The following is a 26125-nucleotide window of genomic DNA, read 5'->3' as shown; positions in this document are numbered from 1 at the left end:
CTTTTATCAATATATTACGGCGTGTCATAGGAAACATCCTGAAATTTCATTAGCATTTTTGTATAATACATGTGGACGAAATTTGGTATACAGCACGGTCATGAAAGCTTTCTGTGATAAATGTTCCAATATTTTCGTTCGCTACCTAACGTAGTACGGAAATAAGTCTAACGAATGTAAAAGGTTTTTAGCGTAATACAGTTCATAAATAAATCTTGTTCCATACGGGACACGGAAAATTTTATCGATTGTCATCGATGAAACAACAAACGTTCACTTTGGTTCTTGCCTATACGTTCGTAGCAGTGATCGATAAGCCACTATTATTCAGTACACATCGTTCGAACATTGACGTCAAAGGATGGACAGAGAACACGAACACGTACAAATCTCAGGAATGCGAAAGATATTTAGGAAGATATTCGTTGAACAAAGGAGGAGCGATCGCGGAAATATCGAAACATTTACTGTAAAAATCTCTTACGAATATATCGTGCGCTTTGCGCGAAACATTTTGAGAATTTCGATGCAATCACCTGTTGCCTGCGACGAGGGAAAAAAATGATTTTCGAGAGTATGGCATGTACGTCAAAGGAAGAGAGTGCTTGTATCTTCCGTTGCCAAGGCACGGAACGGAAAGCAGCTGCACGTATCTTATCATGGTCGACAAAAGGCGAAAAATAAAAGCGGACGGTCGATCGCAGGGGAACTCGCGAGGAATCCGAAACAGGCCAGAGCCTTTCGTGTCTCGAAAGAACTCGACGCAGGTGCGAACCGGTGGACACGTGCACGTGCAACTATAAAATTTTTATATTTCTAACGCGACCACCGAGACCAACAACCAGATACTGTCGTCTCGGAAACGATCGTGTCTATTTCGAGGGAACGCATTCTTTAACAATTCCTCGGCAATAAATTACAGAAATACGACGTTCGGTAATTTGAAAGATTCTTTCGTACGATTTCGGCGAATTTTTTGAAGAATTAATTAAATTTGATTCTTCGTAGAAAAGCGTGAAAAATATGGAAGAATTAATAAGAAATTCCATTAACGAGTTAACTAAGAGTACTCATTCTTTGGAGTATCAGATTTATGGAAAATATAGATCACGAATTATTCCCTCGGTGGAGTACAAAGAGGTAGCTTTAACCAGGTTCCAGGTCGAATATAAAAATCGCGATTTATCGATGAAACGACAAATATATAGACAAATAAAGAGAAGTTTCAATAATGGAAGACGTCCGATGAAGAATTACAAACTTGTTGACTTCTCCTTTTGTTTCCACGTCCATAGTTCTGGTCTACGTTTCTTTCACTTAATTCTAGAGAAATTTATCTCGCAAATTGTTATTTCGCCTCGTAGAAAATATATCAAAAGTTGGACACTTTTAAATTTACAAATTGCTTCACCCTTGAGATACATAAATAAGCCTCGTAGAGGAAGATGCGATAAGTATCCGCGATATTTTTCCAGAATTCCGCAAACACCACGCGAGATTCCAGCTAACGAAACAAGAATGATGTACGAGGAAAACAGCGCAACAAGAGTGACAAATTTATAGCGCTGGGGTTTCCGACGAAAATTTTTCAAGCGTGGATTATAGATGAATCGACCCATAAGCATCGAGGACATCTTCATAACCGTACAATATCGAGCAATGACGTCTTTAAAGAGTTTCTCCGTTTTTATAGGCAACGCGAAACGACAAATGGTAAACACCGTGTAACGAGGAAAATATTTTCCAGCAAAATTTTCGTAATAATCCTTCAAATATAATTTTTTTTTAAATTGAAGAAGAGGAAAAACGAAAAAATGGTATTAAGCATTATCTGAAAGCTTCCAAACTAACATAGAGAAAGTTAGTGTACGAAGATACATTTTTTAATTTTCCAGTCGTCGAATTTATTTTCACAAAATCGAACGCTTCTTTTACTTTCGAATGGAATTGCGTTAAGTTACAGTGACAGCTCAGGATACTTCGTTAAAAAATAATTCAAATTTATACTTCAAGTCATACTGACGCGACACGTTTTTATAAACCGAACGTTAAAAAATGCAAAAGTTAGCATCGTGTGTTGAAAGCAAAATTATAATGGTGATCAAACGATCATAATCAACACCAAATTTCTCTTTCTATAGTATTACATACATAGGTCGCATTACTCTAAAAATACAAGTCTCTAGAAATACGCTGAAGTAAAACTCTTCAACAGAATCTGTAACCTCTAAGGAAACTTCGATATCTTCCTTAAAAATCTCCATTCCTCCAACTACACATTCCGTCGATACAAATTCCTGTTCTTATTAATTTTCTTCTCGACATTGCTGATGTCGTTATTTATTTTTATCATTAATATTTCCTACACAAATCGTTACATTTCTTTCATTTCCAAAAAGAACGTATCTTCTCCTTAGAGGCACGTTCGAGTAAAACTCTTCGATTCGTTAAAATCACACGATTCGATCGATACGAAGTTCTCGAAGAGAGCTAGATATTTTTGAAGAAACTCGAGGAAGGAGGATGTTTCAGGAGAGCGGCAGAAGGAAGTGGATGGTTGGCCCTTTATTTTGGATTACGCAGGATGTGTGGAGGTCTGGAGATCCTAATGAAGGCACGTGCTGGTACATACGTTGCGCGCTGGCCGGGCCAGCCAGCCTCCTTTGTCGACCGCGCGACACGTCGCCCCTTTGGACCAGCTAGACACAGTTTAATTAAGCGAAACCAGAGCGTTACGCCGGCCGTGTGTATGTACACGTGTCGGTGAACACCCACGCAACCCGTGTACACTTCTACTGCAGGCGGCAGCTGCACACGGCTCCGTCGTGGCGTCGCGGCGCGCTCACCCGTGCACCGTCGCGAGTTTAAATACACCCCTTAAACGCTCAGCGTCTGCACTCAGATATCGCTACTCACTCTGCATTCCAGATTTTCGAGAATCTGGTCTCTAAGCTAGCGGAGACTCGATTCGAGATTTTCCATGGTACGTTACAGACTTTGAACTGTGCGTTTCTAGATTCCAGTCGTAGGCTGTGCATCGTCGATTCTCGATCGTGATCCTCTTCGTTGTTGCCCCTTGACACGATTCTTCATCGATGACTTTTGATTCTCAAGCTTGAACGTTTTTCATTTTTCAATTAGCGATTCTTGGTTTTGCTTGATTCTCGACTTCTAAACGTCGGTTCTCGATTCTAGACTTTTGGAACTTAGTCGGTGATTTTTAATTCTCGACCATCCTGGGTCGTAGATCCATTCACGATCCTCGATTCTTGGGCGCCGATCTTCGATCTTTGATTCTTCATCCTCGACTCTTGACTCTGAATTCTCGGCTAGCAACGTTTTAGAAACAGGAAGTTTGCTTCGTTCGAACTGTGAAAGTTTCAGTGGTCGGGCATATTTCACCTAAATATTTCTAGCTGTACAATTACACTCGTGACTTCTGTCACATTTAAGCGGATATATATACATAGGATTAAAAACGAATGAATAAATTATGCGTGTGAGAAGTTGGTATCTGGGTAATGAGATTTAGCGTGATGTAGCTTTAATGAGATTTCGAAGCGGTGAGGTGTTAGGAGCTTAGATTCTCTTAACGAACTACGACGTCCGTTAATTTCGCATGGTTTAAACCTTTATTGTTACAAGTTAAAGAAACTTCCTATAAAAATTTCGGCTAGCTTTCCTATTTGTATCTGTACTGAATTTCCTGCTAATTTTATTATCAGTTCAAGACCATCGTTATCAATAGCGCGCTAACTTTCTCATCAAAGAATCTTCTAAGATAACAGAATTCCAAGCTGAAATACCTTTCGTACACCAAAAAATCTTCCAAAAATTCCCAACATCCCGCACTCTAGTAACTCCTTAGCCTTAATTCGACATCTTTCTCCGAAATTTTTCCCGCCACTACCAAAATTAAATTCGTCGCACGCTCCGTCACTTTCGAAACGCAGAGGCGAGCGTTTGCCAAAAGGTTGCAAGTCAGCTCGGGCAATGGTAGTCGGTGGTGGCTCGGCCGTCTTGACCGAGTGAACGCCGTTTAATTAAGATAAAACGAAATTCTCCGGCCGACTCGTGTAGCTGGTCGTGTACAGAGCCACGGAGAGGAGGAACGTCTATTCGTGACCGGAACCGCGCGAAAGCGCCGCGCCTCTCTTCCACGTCCTTTCGCCTCTTCCCACCCCTTTCGCCTGCAACCCCCTTTACAACCCGTTTTGCGAGCTCGCTTTACGAATAGGCAAGTTTAAGCGAGGCGTAAGTTCGTACAAGTTGGCCTCAGTGACTCGAGTATCCGTCGTAATAAATTGCTAAGCCGTAGCTCCGGCAAGCCACTCTGCGAAACGTCCAATTAATCAGGGGATGTTAATTTCGGGTGGCGCGGCCGCTGTTCGAAGGGGATGGCGAGGCTGGACTGGGATTTTAAGCGAGCCCGATTGATTGCCGCCCTTTGATCGTCAATAATTATCACGACCAGCCGCTTCTACGGCTTATTAATCGATTTTCCCTTCCACTTCGTGAACGTCGTTGACGCGGATTCCATCTTCATCTTCCGAGAGGGATGAATGGAACTAAGGGATGTTTGGGGTGAACGAAGGTTCCGACGATGTTTGGATAAGAAAGTCTCGGTTGTGGCTGGTTTTGGGGGCAAGATTAGGTGGGTCGAGTGTGAACGAAGGGTGAATTGATATAGTATCGAATGATATGATAGGAAAGACGAGGCGAAGAAACGATAAAGGGTTGGTAAATGTTGCTGGTCGATATAAATTGCATCAACGAGAGCCAAGTTTTGCGGGGCACATTTGCGACGTTGGTACGATAGTCGAAGCTGCAGAAAAATAAATATATTATGTCTTTTTTTTACAATAAAGAAATTATTGCAAGTCTTATTGATCTGCAGGCCCAATGGGACTAGCGTGGTATTGGAAGCAACAGTTTATCAGTGTCGATCCATGTCATTCGTTACAGCCATTTGTCTTACATTATAGAGTGCAGTCTCGTTTAATCGAACATTATCGAACAATGTTACGATATTATATAATAATATTACACCGAATAATATCATCGATATAGCTTGAAACGTTTCGTTTCATCTTTTTGTTCTACTTGTCAAACAGGATCGTTCCTCGATGAACAATTAAATCTAACAAACATCTTACACCATCTTGCTATTAATTCAACGAGCGAGAAGCTTCTCGAGGCGTAAAAAATACGGCGGTAATTCGGTTCTTTAAGGAAAGAAACAAGGAAGCGATCGGAATAAACCGAGGAGCGTGGTGGAAACGCGGGAAGACGGAAGAAACGCGGGGATCAAGATTCCATGAAAAATCACCGCGTGCCTTCATGAATTATTAAACCGTTTTCCCGGCCATCCTGCGCCGCGTAATCGCACAGAATAATTTTCCCTTTTCTCGAGCCCGATACCAGAAGCAATACACCACCGGCATAGACTCGCGTGATGCTTTATCTCACCGCGGGGACGTGTTAAATCGAAATTATAAATCGCGAAAAATGGCACAAAAATATCAGGCGACGATTTATTGGCCGGGGCACACGCTCGCACGCGCCCAACTTCCTCGCGATAACGCTACGACACGCACTCGCGTGACCGGCACACTGTCTCGAAAAGCTCGCTGATGGATTCGATTACGCGACGCGGGAAACGGAGCGCAGATCGAAGGAAAATCGGAAGGATTGAAATATATCGCGTTGCACTCGTGGGACCAATCGTCACCAGGGAACCAACCGAAATCCTAAATTCGATAGGGTAAGTTGATTTGGGAATTCAAAGCGGGACGAATATATTGTTTGTTGAGGATGTTTTGTTGAATCGAGATTAATTTGAGCTTTTAATTAACTCTCTATGTGGCCGGAGAGTTGAACTGTAGTTGGGGCAGGACATTTGAAAATTAGACGTTTTAATTATTATAAGCGTGAGACCTTATTTCTTGAAATGGTAACAGGCTCGAGTTGTTAGTTTGCTTCCTGATTAATAAAATGATTAATAAAAAAATACTACTAATCTTATCTTTATTCGTGGAATCACTCAAATTAAATACGGAATAAGGGAAAGTAACAACTGATACCGCGGAGATATAAGATAAAGACGATAACAGAAACGAATCGTGACATGGGCCATATTTAATAATACATTATACAAAATACAGAACACATAACATATTTCGAAACTTCATTTTTCATTTGTCCGAAGAACGAAGCGTGTAAAAATGTTGTCGCGTTTCTCGACTTACTTTTGCACGTAGAACCACTACCCGATCGCTTGTACCATAATTTCGGAGACAGCCTGTACAGTGACAGGAAGTTCAGTATCACAGTAGATAGAATTAAATGCCCTGCTTATTACATTCGCAGTAATTGCTTCTTTAACAAACTCGAGTAATTGCGATATATTATATTCGATATAGAATACTACACATCATATTATATCAAATTTTGCTGCCTCCAATCGATTTCTCATACAGTAGCAGAATCTAACTACGATTAGCAAAGTAAAAGTTAAACGTTTCAATTATCGTGTAATTATTTGGCAAGATTTGGTAAGAAGTTTAAAGCAGCTAAGACACGAAACAATTGTATTACTAATTTCGTTTTATTTTCCTTACTACTCGTAACAAATGTAATAAACAAACGCGATATGGACGATATACTTGGCTCTCGTATCTTGGAATCAACGGTACAATCGCGATACTGTTAAACGGCGAGAATCTTGAGACGCGATGTATGAATGTCGTTTCGTCGAACGAAGACTTACAGTCCCCGGGAAAACGTCGAAGTTAACGAACAAAGACCGTTCCCACGGAAGTAGCGCGGCCTGGAATGCCGCCGAACGACTTATGCCAGCCGACTACGAGAAAACGTAGAAGCCGATAATTAGTACATAAAAGCTGAAGCGTTACGGTAACACAGGCGGATAATGTCACTTACAAGGGTGAACGAACCAGAGTGCCTCGGCCAGACCAGACCAGACCATACGACACATTGCTTGTTTGTCTTGCTCCGGCGATTTCTTTTATCCGATCGAATTATCTACGTTCGAGAGCGTACGGAACATAACAACCGAACAAATGCCCGTGTTTTCGCGTTCCTATTGCGCGTGCCATCGTTGAAATTCTAATCGACTTTCGTCGTTGTACGAACTGTATTGTGTGCGATACGTAGCGAGCAAAGTGTTCGACATTGATTGTTCATTGGGAATACGTTTTCTTGGATTTTCTTTCTTCGCCAGTGCAACGTGAATATGTGTAGGTGACTTGGAATTGATTTGTAAGAAAAACGTGGAAGAAAACGTGTACAGTCGAGAATAAAAGTGAGTGGCCAGGTAGAGGAAACGTGGAATCGACGAAGTTTCGTCGAATTAACACGTTGCATGCGTATCGAAGTTTTATTTATTACACGTTCTCGTACTTCATGTATTATTTAACGAATAATTCGAGATAATTAGATCGTCGTGTAAAGATTCTTTAACCACTATCTGTCCTCTTACTTTCGTTCCTGACTGTATCAGCTGGAATGTAAGAACGTTCTAAACTGTAAAGCGTGGAAATTAATTGCCTTTATTAAAATAAATTTTCTCATTATCCAACGACTTTGTTTTTCAGTCGATTCTACTTTGTAAATACCAAAGTGAAATTTGTTTTCTGGGTCATACGAGTTGTAAAACAAGTTTTCATTGAGTTGCAACGGAGTTTTTGCTTAACAACCGTTCCACTTCCTCGTCTTTAAATTATTTTGCTTGCCGGTAACGTTCTTGGTCAGAACGGCAGATCGAATAGAGACGAAATGGGAAACAGAAGCACAGTGATAGAAAGGAGGCAATAGATGGAGAAAGGAATATGCAACAGGGACGAAGAGATGAATGCGCGATAGAATAGTCGGGAAGGGGTTGATGCAGATAGGAGAGAAGGGGCGGAGAAGTTACGAGGCTGTTTACAGGCGGCTGTTAAACCGATCTAACTCATGGCCGGCCAATGCACTCGCTGCAACCGCGGCGACGGCGTTCGTACGTTGTTCGATACAGTTCGTCTCAAAATTAATTCTTTTCTTTTTTCCTTTTCCCTTTCGTTTTTCCGCGACAGCTACATTTCCTAAACGACTGTTACGAAGTATGACTAAATATGCAAATTGCTGGTACTTCGCATCTGAACGATGTACAAAAAAGAAAAAAAGAGATGCATATATGCGTAGCCTGTGTGGGCAAAGTAGTAACTGAACGCATGTATAGTTCATTGAATATTTAACGATCTCATTTAAACAATTTTATGGTCGACTAGAGTGCATAGAGTCTATTTTCGAAATGCCTTTGAGGTCAACAGCAGTACATACTACAATAAATACGTCTACGTGTGTTATATTAGTCGTAGAAACGAAAGAATTAATATGGGATATTTGTTAATATTTTCTTACGATAAAACTTCTGACGTATCTGTCATTTTCCATGTAGAATCGTTGAATATTATTTTCTTAGATTTTCGATAGCGTCGACACCTGGTGTTACAATCTTATTTCTCCAGGTCGGAAGCGTTTACGACATATGCTACTAGCTGGCAATGTTAATTCATCAACGTTGATTAATGTTAAGGTTACTCGGTGTATGTGGAATTAAAGAAACGCGTGGGTAAATTGTAAGGTATTGTAAGTATATATATATTGTGAATATTAAAGTACAAAGTGTGGAATGCAATGTAAACTGGTCCAGATCCGCACGCTAGCAATGTTACCCTGAGACTAAAAGAATCCCCGAAACCAACGTCGCACGTGTACCGCTTATGGTCTGTCATCGACGCATTCTTTTGTCTATGCGCTATCGATGACCTTAGCGCTTGAGAAAACCGAAGACCAGATGTAGAGTTTTCTTAGAAGTAGCGATCACTTCAACAATTAACATCTTCATTAACCTTTCTATCCTCGAATACTAGACGTTAGAGTATATCGAAGATAATATTTGAGATAAGTTTTTTTAGAATTCTTCCCAGAATTCGAAATCGTGAAATAGGAATACAGAGATTAGTCTGTGAAATAAGTTGACGATTAAATTCATGATACCTTGCATGTGAAACGAGAACACGTGGAAGCTTAAACGACTTAATAAATTCTCAAAGAGGCAAAACCTGAAGATACGAAGCACAAAGCGAAACCACGTGGATTCGACGTCGAATATTCCATCAGACCATTCGAACGATCTTCGCTATTCTCTGAGTGTTTGCCAGTCGGAGGCAAGCATCGCGAATTAATAATCGACGGTGAAAACGTTAATGATAACCACGCGTCGCGTTTCCTACCTTCGTCTAGGACCTAGACTCTAGCCTGAGCCCTTTGAACACACAGCCAGGTACTCTCGACTTGGTCTTCGCGAAGCACACCCGCTGACTTCGACACGAGAATTCCGCGCGAAGTATTTATTCATCAGGCTCTGGTACGCCTAACAGGCGGGACAGGAATTTCATAATGCCGGTGTCACACGGTCGTATCGATTGGAGGGCCGACCCGTGCTTCCCGGACTCTCGGCCCGCGGCAAAAATGTTGCATCGAGCTGCTCCGTCGAGAAAGGATGTCAAAGAATGATGAGGTTGATAGCATGGGAACGACGAGAATTTCTGACGTGGCTGCTGGCTGTTCCAGATAGAACAGAGAGAGAGAGAGAGAGAGATTATCGTGCTCCTCGTATTTTCCTCGTGTCCGATGAAGGTGGATCGCTGCTTTTGTTCGAATCTGTGGATTCTTATTTGAAGGATCTTTTGTTTAATTGTAAGTTTCACGTTAAAATCGCTTTAAGTTTGTATAAATATCGAGAGTCCAAAGATTTTGTTGGTAACAAATTTTGATTCGTACGATTAACGTTAAATATTTTCGAGATCGAAGAACGTTACTATCTAAATGTTTATGGATATCGGTGTGTGTCGATGAGAGTGAGGAAATATTCAAGACAATCTAATAATAAGACGGTTTTGTATCTTGATGAATCCTGCATACGTGTTTCATAAGTTATGGTAGTCTTGAAGTAACTTTCGAAGAATCTTCAGAAAACTTGGCGCTCGATGCAGCTGACTACATCGTTCTTGTCAGAATCATGGATATGAGTTTGCAAGACCTTCTAACGCCAGTTTGAATACTACCATACGGTTCTCCAATTATCTTCAAACGACTTTGCATATCCTTGTATGACTTCTATACTATCTTTGTGTCATCGATCATAAAAGTTTGATTGATCCTGAAGCTACCTTAAACATTCTTCAGCTTATTTGGAATTACGTACAAGCGACTAAAAACTATCGATTCCTTTCTTGTTTGAAGTTTCGTGATACGGCCACGATATTAGACCGAACGACCACTTTCAATATACGGTGGCGAACAGTTTAGAGGTAATCGAGCGGGTATTCGCGCGCGTACACGAGTTGTTGGAGCGTGACGCTGTCGAGGAGAGGAACAGGTAAAAATAAAGGCTGGGAAAAGCGAGGAAAAACAGCGAACGGGGGTGAATTCTGGCGAACGGGCCGCGTATAAGGGCGGCCGGCCTCTTTTAATAATTCAAACGAACCGATTACACGTTCCTTCTCATGGCAACAGCGCGTGGACCTAGTTAGAGGAGGATTACGGGACGCCGCGCCGGAGCGTTCGGTTTTCAAGCCGGCTGCTGCGCCTTTAAGCCGCTTACACTTTCGCCTCTGATGCACATCCACGTCCGAGTTCGCTTCTCTCTCTCTCTCTCTCTCTCTCTCTCTGTATATCACTATCTTTACGCGATCGCTAATTTTCCATTCGTTATAATTTAAGCAAGTTTCCATTACAGAAAAGGATTTTTCTTCGGATAAACAATCCCATTATTTTCAAATACTTGGCATGAAAGAATTTAAGTATCTTTTTTTATTGGATATTTAATTTAGGTAAGCTTGGCAAAGATAATTATTCTGTAGTGAAAAGATGGTAGAATAAAAAAAATCCTTGGTTTAGTTTTACGTAAGAGTAAATTAATTTTCAGTTTAATTAAATTCCTCTTGAAGCCTTTAGAATTTCTGAAAGTATGCCCGGATCACAAGGTCAACGTCTTTTTTATCTTTTTGTTACGGAACATGAACAAATTAAATTTTTTATCTTCTTTCTCGAGTAAATGAATAAGAATTCATTCAGTTGCAGTTTCCACGTTTTCTTTTTCTCGACGATAGTTTCTTTCATATTTGACTAACGTAGCTGAATCGTAGAATCGTTACCATCTAGGCAATGTACGATAGTTTTTATCTCACTTTCCCAAGGAAAGTTTAATGGTTTTAACTCGATTTTTACGGACGAAAGAACCAATGTCGTGTCGGATAATCGAGTGTCTGGAATCGAGTGCTTGTCGCGAGTTTACGCGATACGACTCGATGCTTGTACATAATTAATTTCGGTCGTTGTTACCGTGTGATTTAGTGGCCTCCGGTGACTGTGGCTGGCCGAGCTGTAAAACTAATTGCAATTAATTGTAATTACTGTGCGCTGTTATTGGCGAGTTTTTGATCGCGCTTCTTTGTCTTCGTTTCGATGAGATTTCCGAGAAAAAGGATTGATTTAAAATCAGGCTGATACCATATTCATTAAATTGTTACGATTATTACTTTGATTTTTTATATCATTTTAAAACACTTGCCAATTAATGTCTAAAACGTTGTAAAGTTAAATATTTTAAAAGTTCATATTGCTCTAAGTAATTGTTTTACGACGCAATTTCAAATAGGAAATATAACTTCTACCGAAGCGTGTCTGACCATTGATTGTCTGATTTCCCTTAGCTCTTTTGCTTCGAAGCTGAACGAAACGATTATTTTCTCGATAAATCGTATTACGACGTACATCGTTACGATATTTCACACATCGAAAATGATGCACTAAACTACCTAATATTTTATTTTAAACTCTATGTATCGTTACTATGGTTGGTATATTTAGAAATTTATTTATCATCCACGTTAGTTATTTAAATTATTTAAAAGGAGTCAAGGAAAAATCAGAAAGTCCACCGTGGAAACTATTGATCGGTGCAAAAGCGGTTTGGTCAACGTTCGTCTGAGAAAATCCGATGGCCACATCTCTGGAAATTGAATATCTTATGGCTGGATCGATAACCGGTTGACGCGTCCGAAACTCGCAATACCTTCGACGGACAGTGTCTTCGTCTGGGAATAAAAAAATTTAATCAAGCATTTCGACCGTTTTGCGAGAACGGAAAATTCCCACGAAATGAATTTATGGTCTATCGGAGAATCGAGTAAGGCGATGATTACGAGCTCGGCCGGCTCTTCAATGAAAAATTTTTGTTCGCTTCGAGTTCGTCTTCGTTCGATAATTCAAGTAAAGTTTCACCAAATTGCAAAATAAGATGTAACTAGGAGATAATTCGTGTTGGACGTTCACAAGGGAACATACTTTGTGGAAGTTTGTTAATGAGAGTAGGAAAGATTTTGTGTCTCGTGACTTTATCAGGAGAATAAAAATTGCATTCTCACAACTTTGATGTGACGGTTAATATTTTTAAAGAAGGCTTAATATAAGATGAACTTTAGCTTTGAAAAATATCCTTTTAGCGAGATGATAAATGTCTCAGAAAGTAATATAATTTGTAAATTACGATAATTACAGATAAATTACAATACTCCGTTTCAACGTCCGCTGTAAATATCTCAAATTCCAAAAAATGCGAAACTCTACTTAAAACAAAACAAGAAATTACATTCACCATGATTATACTTAAATTACAAGTCTCCGTCTCGTACTCTCCAACGCAATAGTTTTAATTATCAAAGGTTAAAAAAAAAAAGAGAAACACAGCAAACTTCATTCGAAATAAAACGAAAGGAGCATCATATTACAACCATAATAATTATACGTAAATCAGAGTACTTCCATTACTAAAACGCAAGAACGTTGAACCAGGTTCCGGAATTGGTGGCGAAACTAGCTTTCGTTGGCGCGTCGTCGTCGCTTAAACGCAGAAGCCCTTCTCCTAAATGGCCGTGCATAACGCGTTTCGCGTCCAGAATGCATCCATCCAAGCCCGGAAACCGTCCACTCCGCGGCCCGCGAGACATAATACCGTTTGATGACGTCATTAAGCCGGAGCCAGCTTATTGTTTCTCGTAAAACGTACGTGCAAACGCGGTTGTGCGCGTCTCCAGACGTCTTTGCCTGGCCCGTTTCGTCGCCCGATGGCGAACAACGTCGCTGTCCTGAGAACCCCGACGTCGGCGGCGTCTCCATTTTCCACGGCGGAACAATAAACCGGGCATAAACTTATAATTAAATGGCTGTAATGGCGCGTGTTTGCCACACGTGACGCTCCTCCAACTTATTATTGTCGGACGCTCGAAATAAATCTTCGCGTCTCCGACCGTTCAATACATCTTCGTAGTTCCTTTCCGCGGAACTTGAGGGCAGTATCTTCTGGCCGGCAGCGTATTTTTATGTATTAACGTTGATCCTCAAGTATTTGGATTTCATATTTATTTTAATTCTATTACCTCTCGCGTATTCCAACGTTTCTTATGAATTAAGTTATTCCGAAAAGGGAAAATACTCGAAGAGATAAAAACGTGAATACAAAGCGAGAACAACGGTACTGAGATACGAGATAAGAAACTTGCAAGTGTAAAATTTCTACTTACAAATTCAAACAAATTCATCTTAACCCTGCCACGATTCTCGAATCTGTATATCGCAATCTCGCTCTTGTTCCTACGAATAAGAAAAATTCCAACGTAAAATCGCGAAGAGAAATCACGCGCGTCGATGGCAATTCTTTCGTATTTTCCTGAAACGTGGCACACTTTTCGAAAAGCGTTAAGAAACGTTGCGTTGCGTCGAAAATGCCCAAAAGGGCGCAGCGGGATTTAATCTCAAAACTTCCTCGTCGATATATAAAACGCTTGGAACCTTAAACCCTTGCAGGGAAAGAATTCAAACTGCGCCGATAATCGAATCAGCCGACCGATATCTTTTCGCCGTACGAAATCTCTGCAAGAGTGGGAAAAAAAAAGAAAAGGATCAGCCCTTTTTCACCTGGCTCGATGTAAGCCATTCTCGGGCCGAATGGAAATAATTGCCCGCTTTGGTATTCCGGCTGTATGTTTATCGCGCGATTCGTTTGGCTAATGGGCCATGATGGCCGCGATAATCGGGATCTTATCGGTTTCTTCCGGACACTTTCACGGCGAGCGACTCTCTGCACGAGGTCGGCTTGCCGTGGGGACGCGCCATGGGGATTCCCCCGTTCAATTTCGCCGTCTGTTTGCCGGCTGGATTCCGCTCCATTCGTCGCTGGCCGGTGTACGTGACGCGAAAAACGAATGCCACCCCGCGGTTTTCCCGTGGCCCGTGGGTAATTCGAAAACCTCCGGACAAGACGAATCGAGGCCGCGTGAAATTGCTCCGCGTTGGTCAGACTACCATAGCTTTACTGTCGGAGTTTCGAGAGATAACGTAAGATGGGTTGGCTGGTTGATTCCGCGAGGGTGGGTTTAACGGTACCGTGTAATTGGTGGCGCAGTTGCATCTATTTATTCACGTGGCAGATAAATATTGCTAATTAGTTCGTGTAACTGATTTCAATGTTATTTATAATGTACTCATTTATAATGTGTCATGGTGAATCGTGGATCGCGAATCCATAAATAGGCTATGGATTTTTACGCATTTATGGCAAATTCAAAGACGCGGAGATATACATGTAGCACATAATATGCAAAACTATGTGAAATAGCAGGGTGTCCTTTATGAGAATTAGAAGATCTTGTTCTCTAACTGTATTTATAGAAGCACGAACTTTCATAGAAACTTGTACCCTAGTCGTAAGTAATTTATTTGTTACATTTATTAGAAAACGCTAGAAAATTCTGTTTTATTTGGTATTTTATATTGGAAGGTACGTACAATGCGAATAAAATAGGAGGGGGACATCATTAGAGGAACAGTGGTAGAAAATTAGAATATATACTATTAGCCATAAGATAGAATAAGGACGTAGACTCGTTACATTTATTGGAAAATGCTAACAAATTCTGTGTTACTCGGTATTTCACATTACAAGGTATATACGACCCGAATGAAATAGGAGCGAGACTCAGAGGGACAATGGTAGGAGATTAGGGTATATACCATCAGCCATAAGTAGTATAAAGACGTACACTCGTTACATTTATTGGAGAGCTGTAACAAATTTCATTTTGTGCTGTGTGATAAATGTGAAAAATTATTACGGACGTATTAACTGGTTATTAATGGACTATAATCTTCTTATAAAATATATATTATTTATGTGTAATAAAATTAAATTCTTCTCATCTATATTCGCTGCTTCTCTGGATGGTTTAAAGTACGGGGAATTTTAAGGATTGAAAGAAAGTTACTATAATAAGCAAATTAATAAAGTATGGATATTAAGATCTCTGATTAAGATTAAATGTTCGCTATAATTCGACCATCAAACGTATAACGTGGCTCGAGATTACAGATTGTTATATTAGGATCGTATTAAAATTATATTTCCTATAATAGTTTCTCAGAAATGAAATTTACGTAAATCCTGTACGAAATGTGAAAATCTAAGAACGTTATTTTTTATAAATAAAAACCAGAGAGTCGTACACGACACATTAAATGTTTAATTGGATTTTTGTTGCAGGAGGGCGCACCTCAGAAATTGCCTCGAAAAGTTGAAGGTGTTGGTTCCGTTGGGTCCTGAAACCTCAAGACACACCACGTTGGGTCTCTTGACCAAGGCCAAGCGTTTTATCAAGGTAACACTGCGAATTTATTATCAAAATTTTTACCGTCGAAAACGAAGTTTCATTTTATTTACACATTTTACGATCTAATGCCTTTAAATCGATAGTTTGAAACATTTTACGATTTATGCTCTTAAATCGATTATTGCACACATTTTACAACCTGTACATCCTCGAAAATCGCAGCAGATCAGATCGAGTTCTTAAAAGAACACATTCTCGCGTCGTTTCCGCCCAAAAAGCTCAATTCCTTCGACTTTCAAATCACAAAATGTCTCGATAATCGTTGAACACACTCGTTGAACGCTAAAGTCGTTCGAATCTCTCAGCATCGCACGACGCTTTTCCGCTCGACCGCGAAGTCCTCGTCAATGAAACGCATTATTCTTCTCGACGATTTTCCGCCTCTACCTAATCTCCGCGAAGCAAGTTCGTGCAAACAAATACACCAAAATTGGCCATAAAACTGTGCGAGAGGTGGGGTACGGGTGGTTTGAATATTTCATGCGGTGTTCCGCGAAGAAGCCGCGGTTCGCGAGAATCAACGAGCAAGAAGCACTTACGGAAAACATCAAGCTGCTTCTCCGCTGTATCTATGCATCTTCGCCTACACACCAGTCAAAAAGAAGGAGAAAAAAGCGAAGTAAAAAGAAAGGAGGGAAGACAAGAAAGTGGGGATGGGGGATGGGAAGGGAGGAGAGATTTCTGGGTAGAAAGGGGGTCGGGTAATTAGCAAGAAAGATGGCGGAAAAGATGGCCGAGTGTGAAAAGAATCGCGGTCGAGCACGGTCGATAAAGAAGAGAGATAGAATGAAAGAAGTCCAGGGGCGGACAAATAAAGTATTACACCGGTCGTCTAGTCTCTGCGAAATACGAACGAGATGCGCCCCTTTTGCCTTACCCTTAGGTGCTCGGTCTTTTTCCATCGTTAGAAACTGGCCTGTTCTTCGTTTCCTCTCTTTCGTCTCTTCAATTCCTCGTTTCTACGATTTTACTCTTTGTCTTTGGTTTCTTCGCTTTTTGCAGTTTGCCCCTTCAATTTTTGTTCGTTTCTTCGACTTTTTTCTGCTCTTAGATTCCCCTTCCTTCCTTTCACTTTAGTTTTCACGTTTGATTTCTTTGCTCTTTCCAGTTTCACTCTTCAATCCCTTCCCCTTCCTTCGTTCTCTGCCCTCGATACTCTTCGTTTTTTCGTCTACTCTTATCTTGCTCCACGATCCATCTTTTTCCTTCTTCTTTTCTCCCTTTCTTCGATTTTATTCTCCGTTCTTGGAGTTTGACTCGCGGATTCTCCTTCTTCTTTGTTTAATATCAATTTAGCCGGTAGCTGACTTGGCTTCGTCTCTTTTCTTCGTTGCTGGCTCGACGATAAATCGCAGCGTTAACGAGCAACTGGCCTTAGATAGCTAATTAGTAAATCTCACCGCTCGAACGCTATAGATATATATGAAGGTACCTATAGGTTTGTTGCAGCGTTCGATAGGTCGGATTTTAATGTCTACGCGATCCAGGTTTCGTGATATGTCAGGTTTATACCAACTAGCAGGGAAGGCTCTTTTGGTTGGTGAACGTGCAGGTCTGCCGTGAGACGTAATCGATAGCATGGGAAGCTACAATCGTTGATCGTGGGACTGGAGACAGTAGGGTTTTAATAATTGATATATTTTATTGAAGCGAGATATTTCCTGTACTTTGCGTAAGAAAGTTGATAGGAACTGCTTCGTACAATTCAAGACTCTATTCGATACATCAGGGACACGCGTTCTACTGATATTAATTTTAAAATATACAAGGTGTCTCATATCACCGAAACAAGTTACAGCTGTAAATCAACCGAAGATAAGGTAAAACCAAGGATGAACTAAAGAAATATATCGAATGAACATATTTTACTATATTTTGAACGATTTTCTAAATTGTCTAGGTTTCAGCAATTTGTTCAATACTACCGTGTTCTTTCGCTCAATTTCACATTACCTGAAAGAATATTTTAAATCCGAAGAAAATGTGCAAAAATTCCAGTTGATTCGTATAATTCTTATGTTTACAAATTTCATATCGAACATCGTTAAAACATTACGAACATTACAAACATTTCCCGTTTATTGAAACGAGATCTAGATCGAAATAATTAAAATAAATATTTGAGGATCGTAGTGCAGGTTAATTCTGTGATATTACTCAGCCAGCTAATTAAGCCAGGTCAACGTTAATGCAAATATTCCATTCGAAACAAAGGTTCCACGTGGGTGGAATATTTGCGCAAAAGCACAAAGAAGAAACGGACAAGTCGTACGCATTACCGTGGATCGTTCTAGATGAAGGAGATCCGGGGACGTGGATCGACGCGAACAGAGAAGCGAGTGTAATAGGAATGGAGGACAGAGTGAAATCTTGGCGCGGATATCTAATGCACGGCCGCGTAATGTACAGGTACCTGCAGCGGCTCGGATTGATGTATACCGAGAATCTCCCACGCGGACTCTGTATGCATGGGCGAACGGTGGATACGCGCCGTTGCACGCTGTTCTCTGTGTAAACCGTGGCCTGCAGAGAGAAACGGAGCGACAGCGGTTGCGCGGGCAGACGGGAGACCAGGGAACATAGACAAACACGCGTGCATAGTCATAGGCGATGCACGCACGCACGCCACGCTGCACGCCATTGTGCTGGCCAGCCTGTAATTTACTAACTACGCATCCATTGTCCGTCGCCACTCTCTCCTTGCCGCGACACCTTAGCCAACCTTCCTCGTACACCTCAAGGGGAATGTCTTGGTTTCTCTTTTGGCTCCTCTCGACCCGCGAAAGTTCTCCTTGTGTCTCTTCGCATCAGTTTACCGTTGGATTTTCCGGTTGCTTCGATCGATGCGTTGTTAGCGTTTACGTTGCAATTCCATTTATCGAAGCTATAGTTTGGTTAAATGTATCCTTACCGAGTGAATTTGCACTTATTTGGATACGAAGTTGCATTACGCGAAGGCAAAGACCACTACGTGCATGGACACGGCAGTTCGGTTGGTGTCCGACTCGTATCGACTGAATCTACTGCTCCGAATGCGAAATTCTATTATGCGAAGGAGAAATAATAGCAAGGAGAATTGGTGAATCGTACTTGTATGACCAACTGTTTCTTATTGGCAGGTTTAGGTAAACCGAAAGTCGAGAGATTCGAGATCGAGTTAAATATGTTTCTGGGAAAAATTTGTATTGTGAAGTAGAATGAACGAAAGCAAGACGTTAGACGAGACTGTCTTCAGACTGAATATGTCTGATCGTGCCAGATCTGTATGGGAATACAGCGAATAGATAAAGATGCAGGTTCTAGGATACTCAAAACGGCACAAACTCTGCACTTTTCATTAAATAATTGGAAAAATCCTGCAGCGAACAGCGTACCACCTGTTTCCATTCTGTCCTTCTCCCGCGAATATTTTTCCCCTTCCGCCTTTGTCTCTAACCGACCCCCTCTCGCCCTCTTCCTGTTCTTCTTTATTATTTTCTTCGCTAAGAAAGATTAAACCTCGCCCTATCGCATCCACCGTATCCTCACCTTTCACCCTCTTTCATCTTCCAACTATTTATCTTTCTCCTCTTATCTTCCTTCCCGTGTCACTTCCGTTCTCTTTTATTTAGGGCAATATTCCATCGCGAAAGAAGATCTCCATTCTCGCGTCTCGATTCAATGTTTCTCTATTTTTTATTTCCTGTTTTCATTCTTTGTGAAGAGAATTTATTTTCTATTTGTTTTCCATGCTTTCCAATTCTTACTTTCGTTTCCTTTTTTTTGTTTAAATAATTAGTGTTGTATTATTTTTCTCTCTCTCTCTCTGCGTGTGTTTCAATGTTTCTATGTTTGTACGTTGTATGTTTCTGTGTTTTACGTTTGTAGAGTACTGAGCGAAATGGAATAATAAGATGATAAATATTCCTTGTGACGCGTAACCAGCACGATACAGCTGCATCGAGTACGATGCACCGGTGCAACGCACCGAAGCTCGCGGAAGAAGAAAAGTGGGACTGCGATTGCGTTAAGGAACACGACAATGGTTGGCTTCCGTTTCACGAATAATATCGCGAGCCTTTGTAATAGAGGTGACAACGACTCAGCCGTTCTTGAAACGCTGCTTCAACTCTACGAACGATAGGAAGCCATATACTTTGAAACAATTATAATTCGAAAGATAATTATTCGAATAATCGTTAGATGATGTGACCTCAAACATCGAATAGTTAATAATTTCCTATGTCACGCTGATTTATTAAAAAATTTATCTTCCTTGCTTGCATCGCTTCTTTAGTAAATTAACGATATATACTTATAGACTGAACGAATAGATTTTGTTTAACATAATTTTCAGTCTCATAGGATCGGAAGTTAATCTTTAACAAGAAAGCATTCGTCTCCAAGAAGTGTTTTTTAATTTTTATTTCACTATCACGACCTAATATTGGTTCTCATATTACGTTAGAACGCTTGTAAATTAGTATCTGAAATATCGTAAAATTACATATTTTAAACTTTTATATTTCTCTAAACAATTTTCGCTTGAAACAGCTTCGAATAAAGGGAATATCGAGACGCGTCTGATCATTGACTGTCCGATTCTCCTTATCTTCTTTGCTTCGCGTAGGCAGCTCGAACGCGTAGTTTCCAAATACACAAATTGTCCCAGACAATTTGTAGATTGCTGCGACGTTTGGTACGCGAAAAACAACGTTATAAATTATCTGATATTTTATTTCTAATTTTTCATTACTCTTTGCATCGCGAAGATTACCATCGAAACGTTTCATGGTATTCTTAGCTGATTACCATCTAAGACAGTGTGAAACGAAAAATAAATAAGTTAACGATCAATATAAAAGATATTCGATGCGCATGGAATTTTTATTTTATTATTACGATATTAATGTAAAATCTTTCTTTCAACCTATCCTCGGTTTACCATATGTATAAAATTCGGTTAGAAATCGCGTCAAAATCATTGGAAAACCGGAGGGCAATCCGTCAGGGTATCGCGATGGCTCGGTGACATAATAAACAGTGAAATTTAACGTGGCAGCTGCATGCCGTGATTCGTATTCCGCGTGGCACGTCGCGAGCGTACGTCGTATCAGGCTTTATTGGCCAGTGGGACATATACGTAGGTTCCACCTTGCGTCAAGGCAGGATGCAACACTACGTGGAATATAAACTGGCGTTATTCGATCGAAGAATACGCACGCACTATCGCATAATGCCTCTGTGCCAGCATTTTATCTACATTATTCAACCACCATACGGATACGCGTTTCACCGTATTAGTGTCTTGAGATAATTGCAGGAAACGCTTTCGCATCAACCAGAATCGTCATGATACTTCCATGGGAGTCATTGGCCCGCTATTGTCGTTTTTATCTAACTTTCTTCGCTAATTCTCTTAATGTTTAAATGCCTCGTGTTTAAAATCAATTCGCTTCCTAGACAAGATTAAATAATTACGTTCGGTTAACGATATTATCTCGCCTCTGAAATTACACATCTTTCTTTTATCAGAAATGTCTGCCTTTTAAGCGCAATGTTTGTGCCAATACACACGGTGCGTTGCTGCTGAAACACAGGAAAGCAAAATTGCAATATTTGTGATAGCAGCTTTACCTTGATCGTCGAAGCTACGCATCATATGCGTCATTAGTGTTGAATATGTAATGGTTAGACATAGACTACATATTTTTCAAGATAATCTCGTTCTTCTTTTATTTCCAAAAAATGAACGACTGATCCAATTGAAATACTGAACATCGAAGTTTTTACTTATTGTTGGCAATTTTTCCAAAAAGTAAGTTACTTTCTTTTCCCATGTTTTTTTTTTTAAAGTAAAAATAATAAAGTAGTCGGAACGGTTAATTGGCTGAAAGCGTTATTTTCATTTTTTATTTCAGATAATCTATATTTTCGATAAAATTTGCCCAAGTCAGCATAGTTGTGACATTACGCAGAACAACATGTATTTCAATAACACGTGCCTAAACATTCCACATACACGGCACTAACGCAGAGTTTCTAATATTTGAGTCACTCGATCGTCACCTCGACTTGCTAATTGAAAGATAAACTCTCTGGATCGTTCGAGGGCCTATCGCGGTTCCCATATCGAAAGCATGTTTCTCTCGGCCATGGCATTGTTTAAAACTGATTGTGCTATCGCACGTGTGCGTCATGTGCATCCTCTGTCCCTGCCTACACTGCAAACTGACCAACGTGGACACGCACATGCATATTGCAGCGAGCTGCACAACCCAGAAACGAACGACCGTGGATGCATCAAGTAATGAATATTCCGTTTCTACGCGTTACGCGCGCCCTGGCTCCGTTCAGCCGCAACCCATTAATTCGAAAAATCTCCATCGATTTCGAGCGAATATATTAGCGTTGTTGACGGACCGTGGAGTTTTTTGCAGCGGAACTCAGATTATGCGATTGTGTAGAAAATTCGAAGGATTCTTATCGGTAGATCGCGGACTTTCGTGCATTTACAGGAATTTCGAAGGTGTAAAATTGCACGGATTGTTCATAATACGGAAAAAGATACAGAGTATGCAAAGCGCTTGAAATATCACGACGCTTTTTATAATACTCGAAGGGTAAAAAATAATCTTCTATCCGAGCTGTACTTTTTCAATCGTATTCTCGAAAATCTAAATTTGCATAAAACTCTGTATGTAATATAGAGATAGATATAACGTGTCATAGCGCTTTCTGTAATACTTGACGGATAGAATAATTTTCTACCGCAATTCTATTTTTTTAATCGTATTCTCAGAAATCTAAATTTGCATAGAAATTTGCATAGCAGTCTATATATTTCTAAGTTTTGTATAAGTTATATAACAGTTGCAAGGCTGACTGATTCGTTCATTAACTCCTAGCACAAGCCAGGGTACTTAGAAACGTGAAATTTTGGCGATATACTCCTTTTGAGATGTAGGTGTAAGATAAAGAAAAATTATTGGGAATAAACAACCTGGAAGAGTAGAAAAGATACATGTGCCACGAGTTGCTAAAGTGGATGTGAAATTCGGTGTACGAATCTCTCGTTAAAAATAAGCGAACAGGTGTTTGGGCGTTTTTCGAAATTTAACTCCTGAAGGGTGTTTAAACAGAGAGTAATAAACATAAATTAAATACTGTGTGGACGAAATCGCGAACGCGCAGCTAGTTATAAAACACTCTTTTACTGGTTTTAAATTAAATACAGCAGCACCGCGAGTCATTGAACGCCAATTTCTGTGAAAATCGTGAAAATATGGATTGAAATCTCGCGTAAAATTTAATTGAATTTAGCAGATGTTTCATCTGAAAGAATACAGCCAATTGAAGGGAAATCTGCAGTTTTATACTTACGCACTGCGAAGGGTTTTTCGATCTCATCGAACGAGATACTCAAGAACCTTCGCCTCTTGGCAAACATAAAATTCCTTTTACAAAACATCGCCACGTTCGTCCAGGTAATGAAAAATCGAACTCCCGGAGCATCCATCGATCTGTTCGCAGGAAGCCAAAAAACGAGCCACCTAATCAGACGAAACACACGTTCCTCGAGCGAACTCACACTTCGACAAGATCCAATTTGTCGTTGGAAAATTAAGGAACGTCCTGATGTCTCCCTCGTCTCTTCTCTTCTCCCACCGATTCCCTTCGACCATTCGAATTATCTAACCTTTGACACAGGCCCGGGACTCGACAAACGCGAGGCCAGCAGAAGGAAAAAGAGAGCAGAAGCAGAGATGCTTTTTTCCTGACAATTAAACACAATTGTCGCTAAGCGGCAGCGTCCGTTCCCGGACATTAAATATCCCCCGAACGAAGAAGAAGAACAGAGAGAAAACGAGAAAGAGAGAAAATATATAGCAACGGCTCGGGGATACGGTTGAGCCGTAGGAAGAATTTATGTTCGCTCGTCGCTGGAAAGTCCAACGAGTTGGTGCGAGCTGATTTCACCGAAGCAAATTACTTCTTTAAATCGAGCAGACGCACGCCTCGACGCGATCCATTTCACTTTCCTTCGTGGCGGAAGCGGCCGAAAAGGAAAAACCCACGTGTCCCTTTCTTTTCCAGGCCCGTTTTACGGATTTTCGCTCGACACGACGTCGATTCGATTTGCCGTCGCGCAACATTTGCTGCTTCTGCTATCTCTGCGTTACTTTAATCTCGCAATCCTGATTTTCTGAAAGCATTCGCGGAGATTTTGGAAAGTTTCTTCCCTCAGAATCTGTTTTCTTTGGGTACGCGAGTTTTCCGCGAGTCGCGAGACATTTTGGAGTATTCGGATAATTTTTCCAAGATTCTCGAGACTTTTTTCGGATTAAGTAATAGCCGATTAATTTCTTCTATTTTGGAATTTGTCTTGGAACGATTCGGTACTTCATCTCTTCAGGATTTGTTCGTTGAATCGTGTTCTGTGACTTGTGGCAGGTTTCAGCGCGTTTGTATGATCGTTGGGAGTTCCCGAACGGTTCTTTCGGATCGAAAAGCGAAGAAACTGCTCGCATTTTGAAGGAGATTCGATTCTGAAGGGAAAAAGAAATTCCTTGATCTTCGAGGTTAGTGGATCAACTTTGTAGTGTTTAAATTATATAAAATCGGTTGTTTGTTTTAATCAATTTATCATGCAGGCCGCATATATTCGAAAGTCAGAACCGTCGCATCAACAGTAACTTGTTAAATCTTCCTCTGTCCATTTATATGTAATTCTATAAAACGAACGAGCATTTAAACATTTTCGCACGATAATCTACATATGAAAAAGAGTTCGAAATTGGCTCGAAATATCCTTACCGAAAGACGTTCTGTGGCCTGAGAAAAGCCAGCTATAAAAGGATCGAAAGGGTGAGGTCACCAGGATTGCAGATAAGAGACATCGTTCGATACGCGCGCGTGTGTACTGTCCTGTGCTTCTTCCTTCGGCTTGATATGAGTTTACAACGTAGATAAGGTTGGTTTCGAAGCGGTCGAGCTCTGGCTACTGTCGTAAAATGCGCGGAAGCCGGCTTAAAAGCGAGGCTTCCACCGTTTCGTGCCGGGAAACTCTAATCGCGCCGCTTTCTATCCACCGTCTCGCGCGTTCTTCCACGCTCATTCACTCGAGAATAAATTATCCGCGTAATCGAAATGGTAACTGACGCTTCCCACTGATTTTTATAGATCGTTTGGTAAATATTTAAATCGTTCGATCGAACAATTGCGACGTTTGACGAATCGCTTGATTGAACGATTTAAATATTTACCGAATAATTCGATCGAACACTTTACACCCTAAATCCCTGCTAAAACTCATTCTCTACCATACGTCGTATCATGTACCGTCAAATTAAATGTAAATATTCTAAGTTAAATTTAAATTTAGCCATCGTGTAAAAACTGTAGATGTAGAAAAATACATAAGATTCAAGGGAACGTCTACCGCGACAGAAACTTTCTTAACCGGTGTAATTAGCTCTCGGTTAATTTTCGAGACATAATCGGTCACCCAAGGAATCTTTATCAGACTGGAGCTCTCGAAACTTTGCAAGTTACCCTAATCCCCGAGAAACCAGCAGCAAAATGAAAGGGAACGGAGCAACGGACGCGCACCAATTTCCAAACTATCCCCTGCGAGCGTACGCATTAACTCTACAATTTCAACGTCGCAACACAGTATCCAACGGTATCTTTTGTTCCGCCCCCTTATCCAGCATTTTTTCTCATCAACGACGCGACCGACCGGACGCTTCCTTTGTCCCGTTGGTCCTCGGTAAGTCGCAGACAATTTTGTCCCGCTTTCTAATCGCCACCCTCGCCATTATTCCCTGCCATTCCACGGCTCGCGCCAATTGCTTATCTTTGTATCTCCTGCACCCTGTCGACTCGCGTCTTAGCTTTTTCCCGGGGCTCTCTTGTTCCCAGGCGTTCTTCTCTTCTCTTTCGAACAGAGAAGAAGTGATTACAGGGGAGCCGAGCAACGTGTAGTGTTCTGGAAGGGTGTCATAAATCGCAGACGACTCCTTCAATTCCTCTCTCTCTCTCTTCCTTTTTCTCTCTCTTTTTTCCCCTCTCTCTCTTCGTTCGTCTCTTCGATCGCGCACGCTCTATGCAGCGCCGTTTTCCTCTTGCCTCGCGCTTATTTACATGCTACCTTCTTCTTTCGCTTCTCTTTCCATTTCTTCCGCCCTTTGTTTCTTTTGTTTCACCGGGTTGTTGCGGATTTTCTTGGGAAAAGGGGGAGGATGAATTTCAACGAAGAGTAGGTGGACGAGCGAAATGGAAATCTACGTGGAGGTTTAATTTTGTGGGGATGTTGATATTGAAAGCATCGAATTCATGAAAATGGCCAGATT

At 40.8% G+C, this 26125-nt stretch overlaps 1 protein-coding gene across 10 annotated transcripts in view; it reads left to right on the top strand.

The window, feature by feature from the left end:
- Nucleotides 1-26125, top strand: part of LOC132912309 (max dimerization protein 1-like) — a 234682-nt gene that overhangs the window by 103737 nt on the left and 104820 nt on the right. For all 10 annotated transcript variants that reach the window (XR_009659169.1, XM_060969707.1, XM_060969709.1 and 7 more), the window contains exon 5: nucleotides 15665-15779. Coding sequence is in view for 9 of the 10 variants with exons in the window: in XM_060969707.1 (XP_060825690.1) it covers nucleotides 15665-15779 (115 nt within the window). In the remaining variant the exon portion in view is untranslated. The remainder of the gene's footprint in view (nucleotides 1-15664; nucleotides 15780-26125) is intronic.

Source organism: Bombus pascuorum, chromosome 11 (genome assembly GCF_905332965.1).
Source record: "Bombus pascuorum chromosome 11, iyBomPasc1.1, whole genome shotgun sequence".
Taxonomy (NCBI): domain Eukaryota; kingdom Metazoa; phylum Arthropoda; class Insecta; order Hymenoptera; family Apidae; genus Bombus; species Bombus pascuorum.
This window is presented reverse-complemented; position numbering and strand designations above follow the sequence as displayed.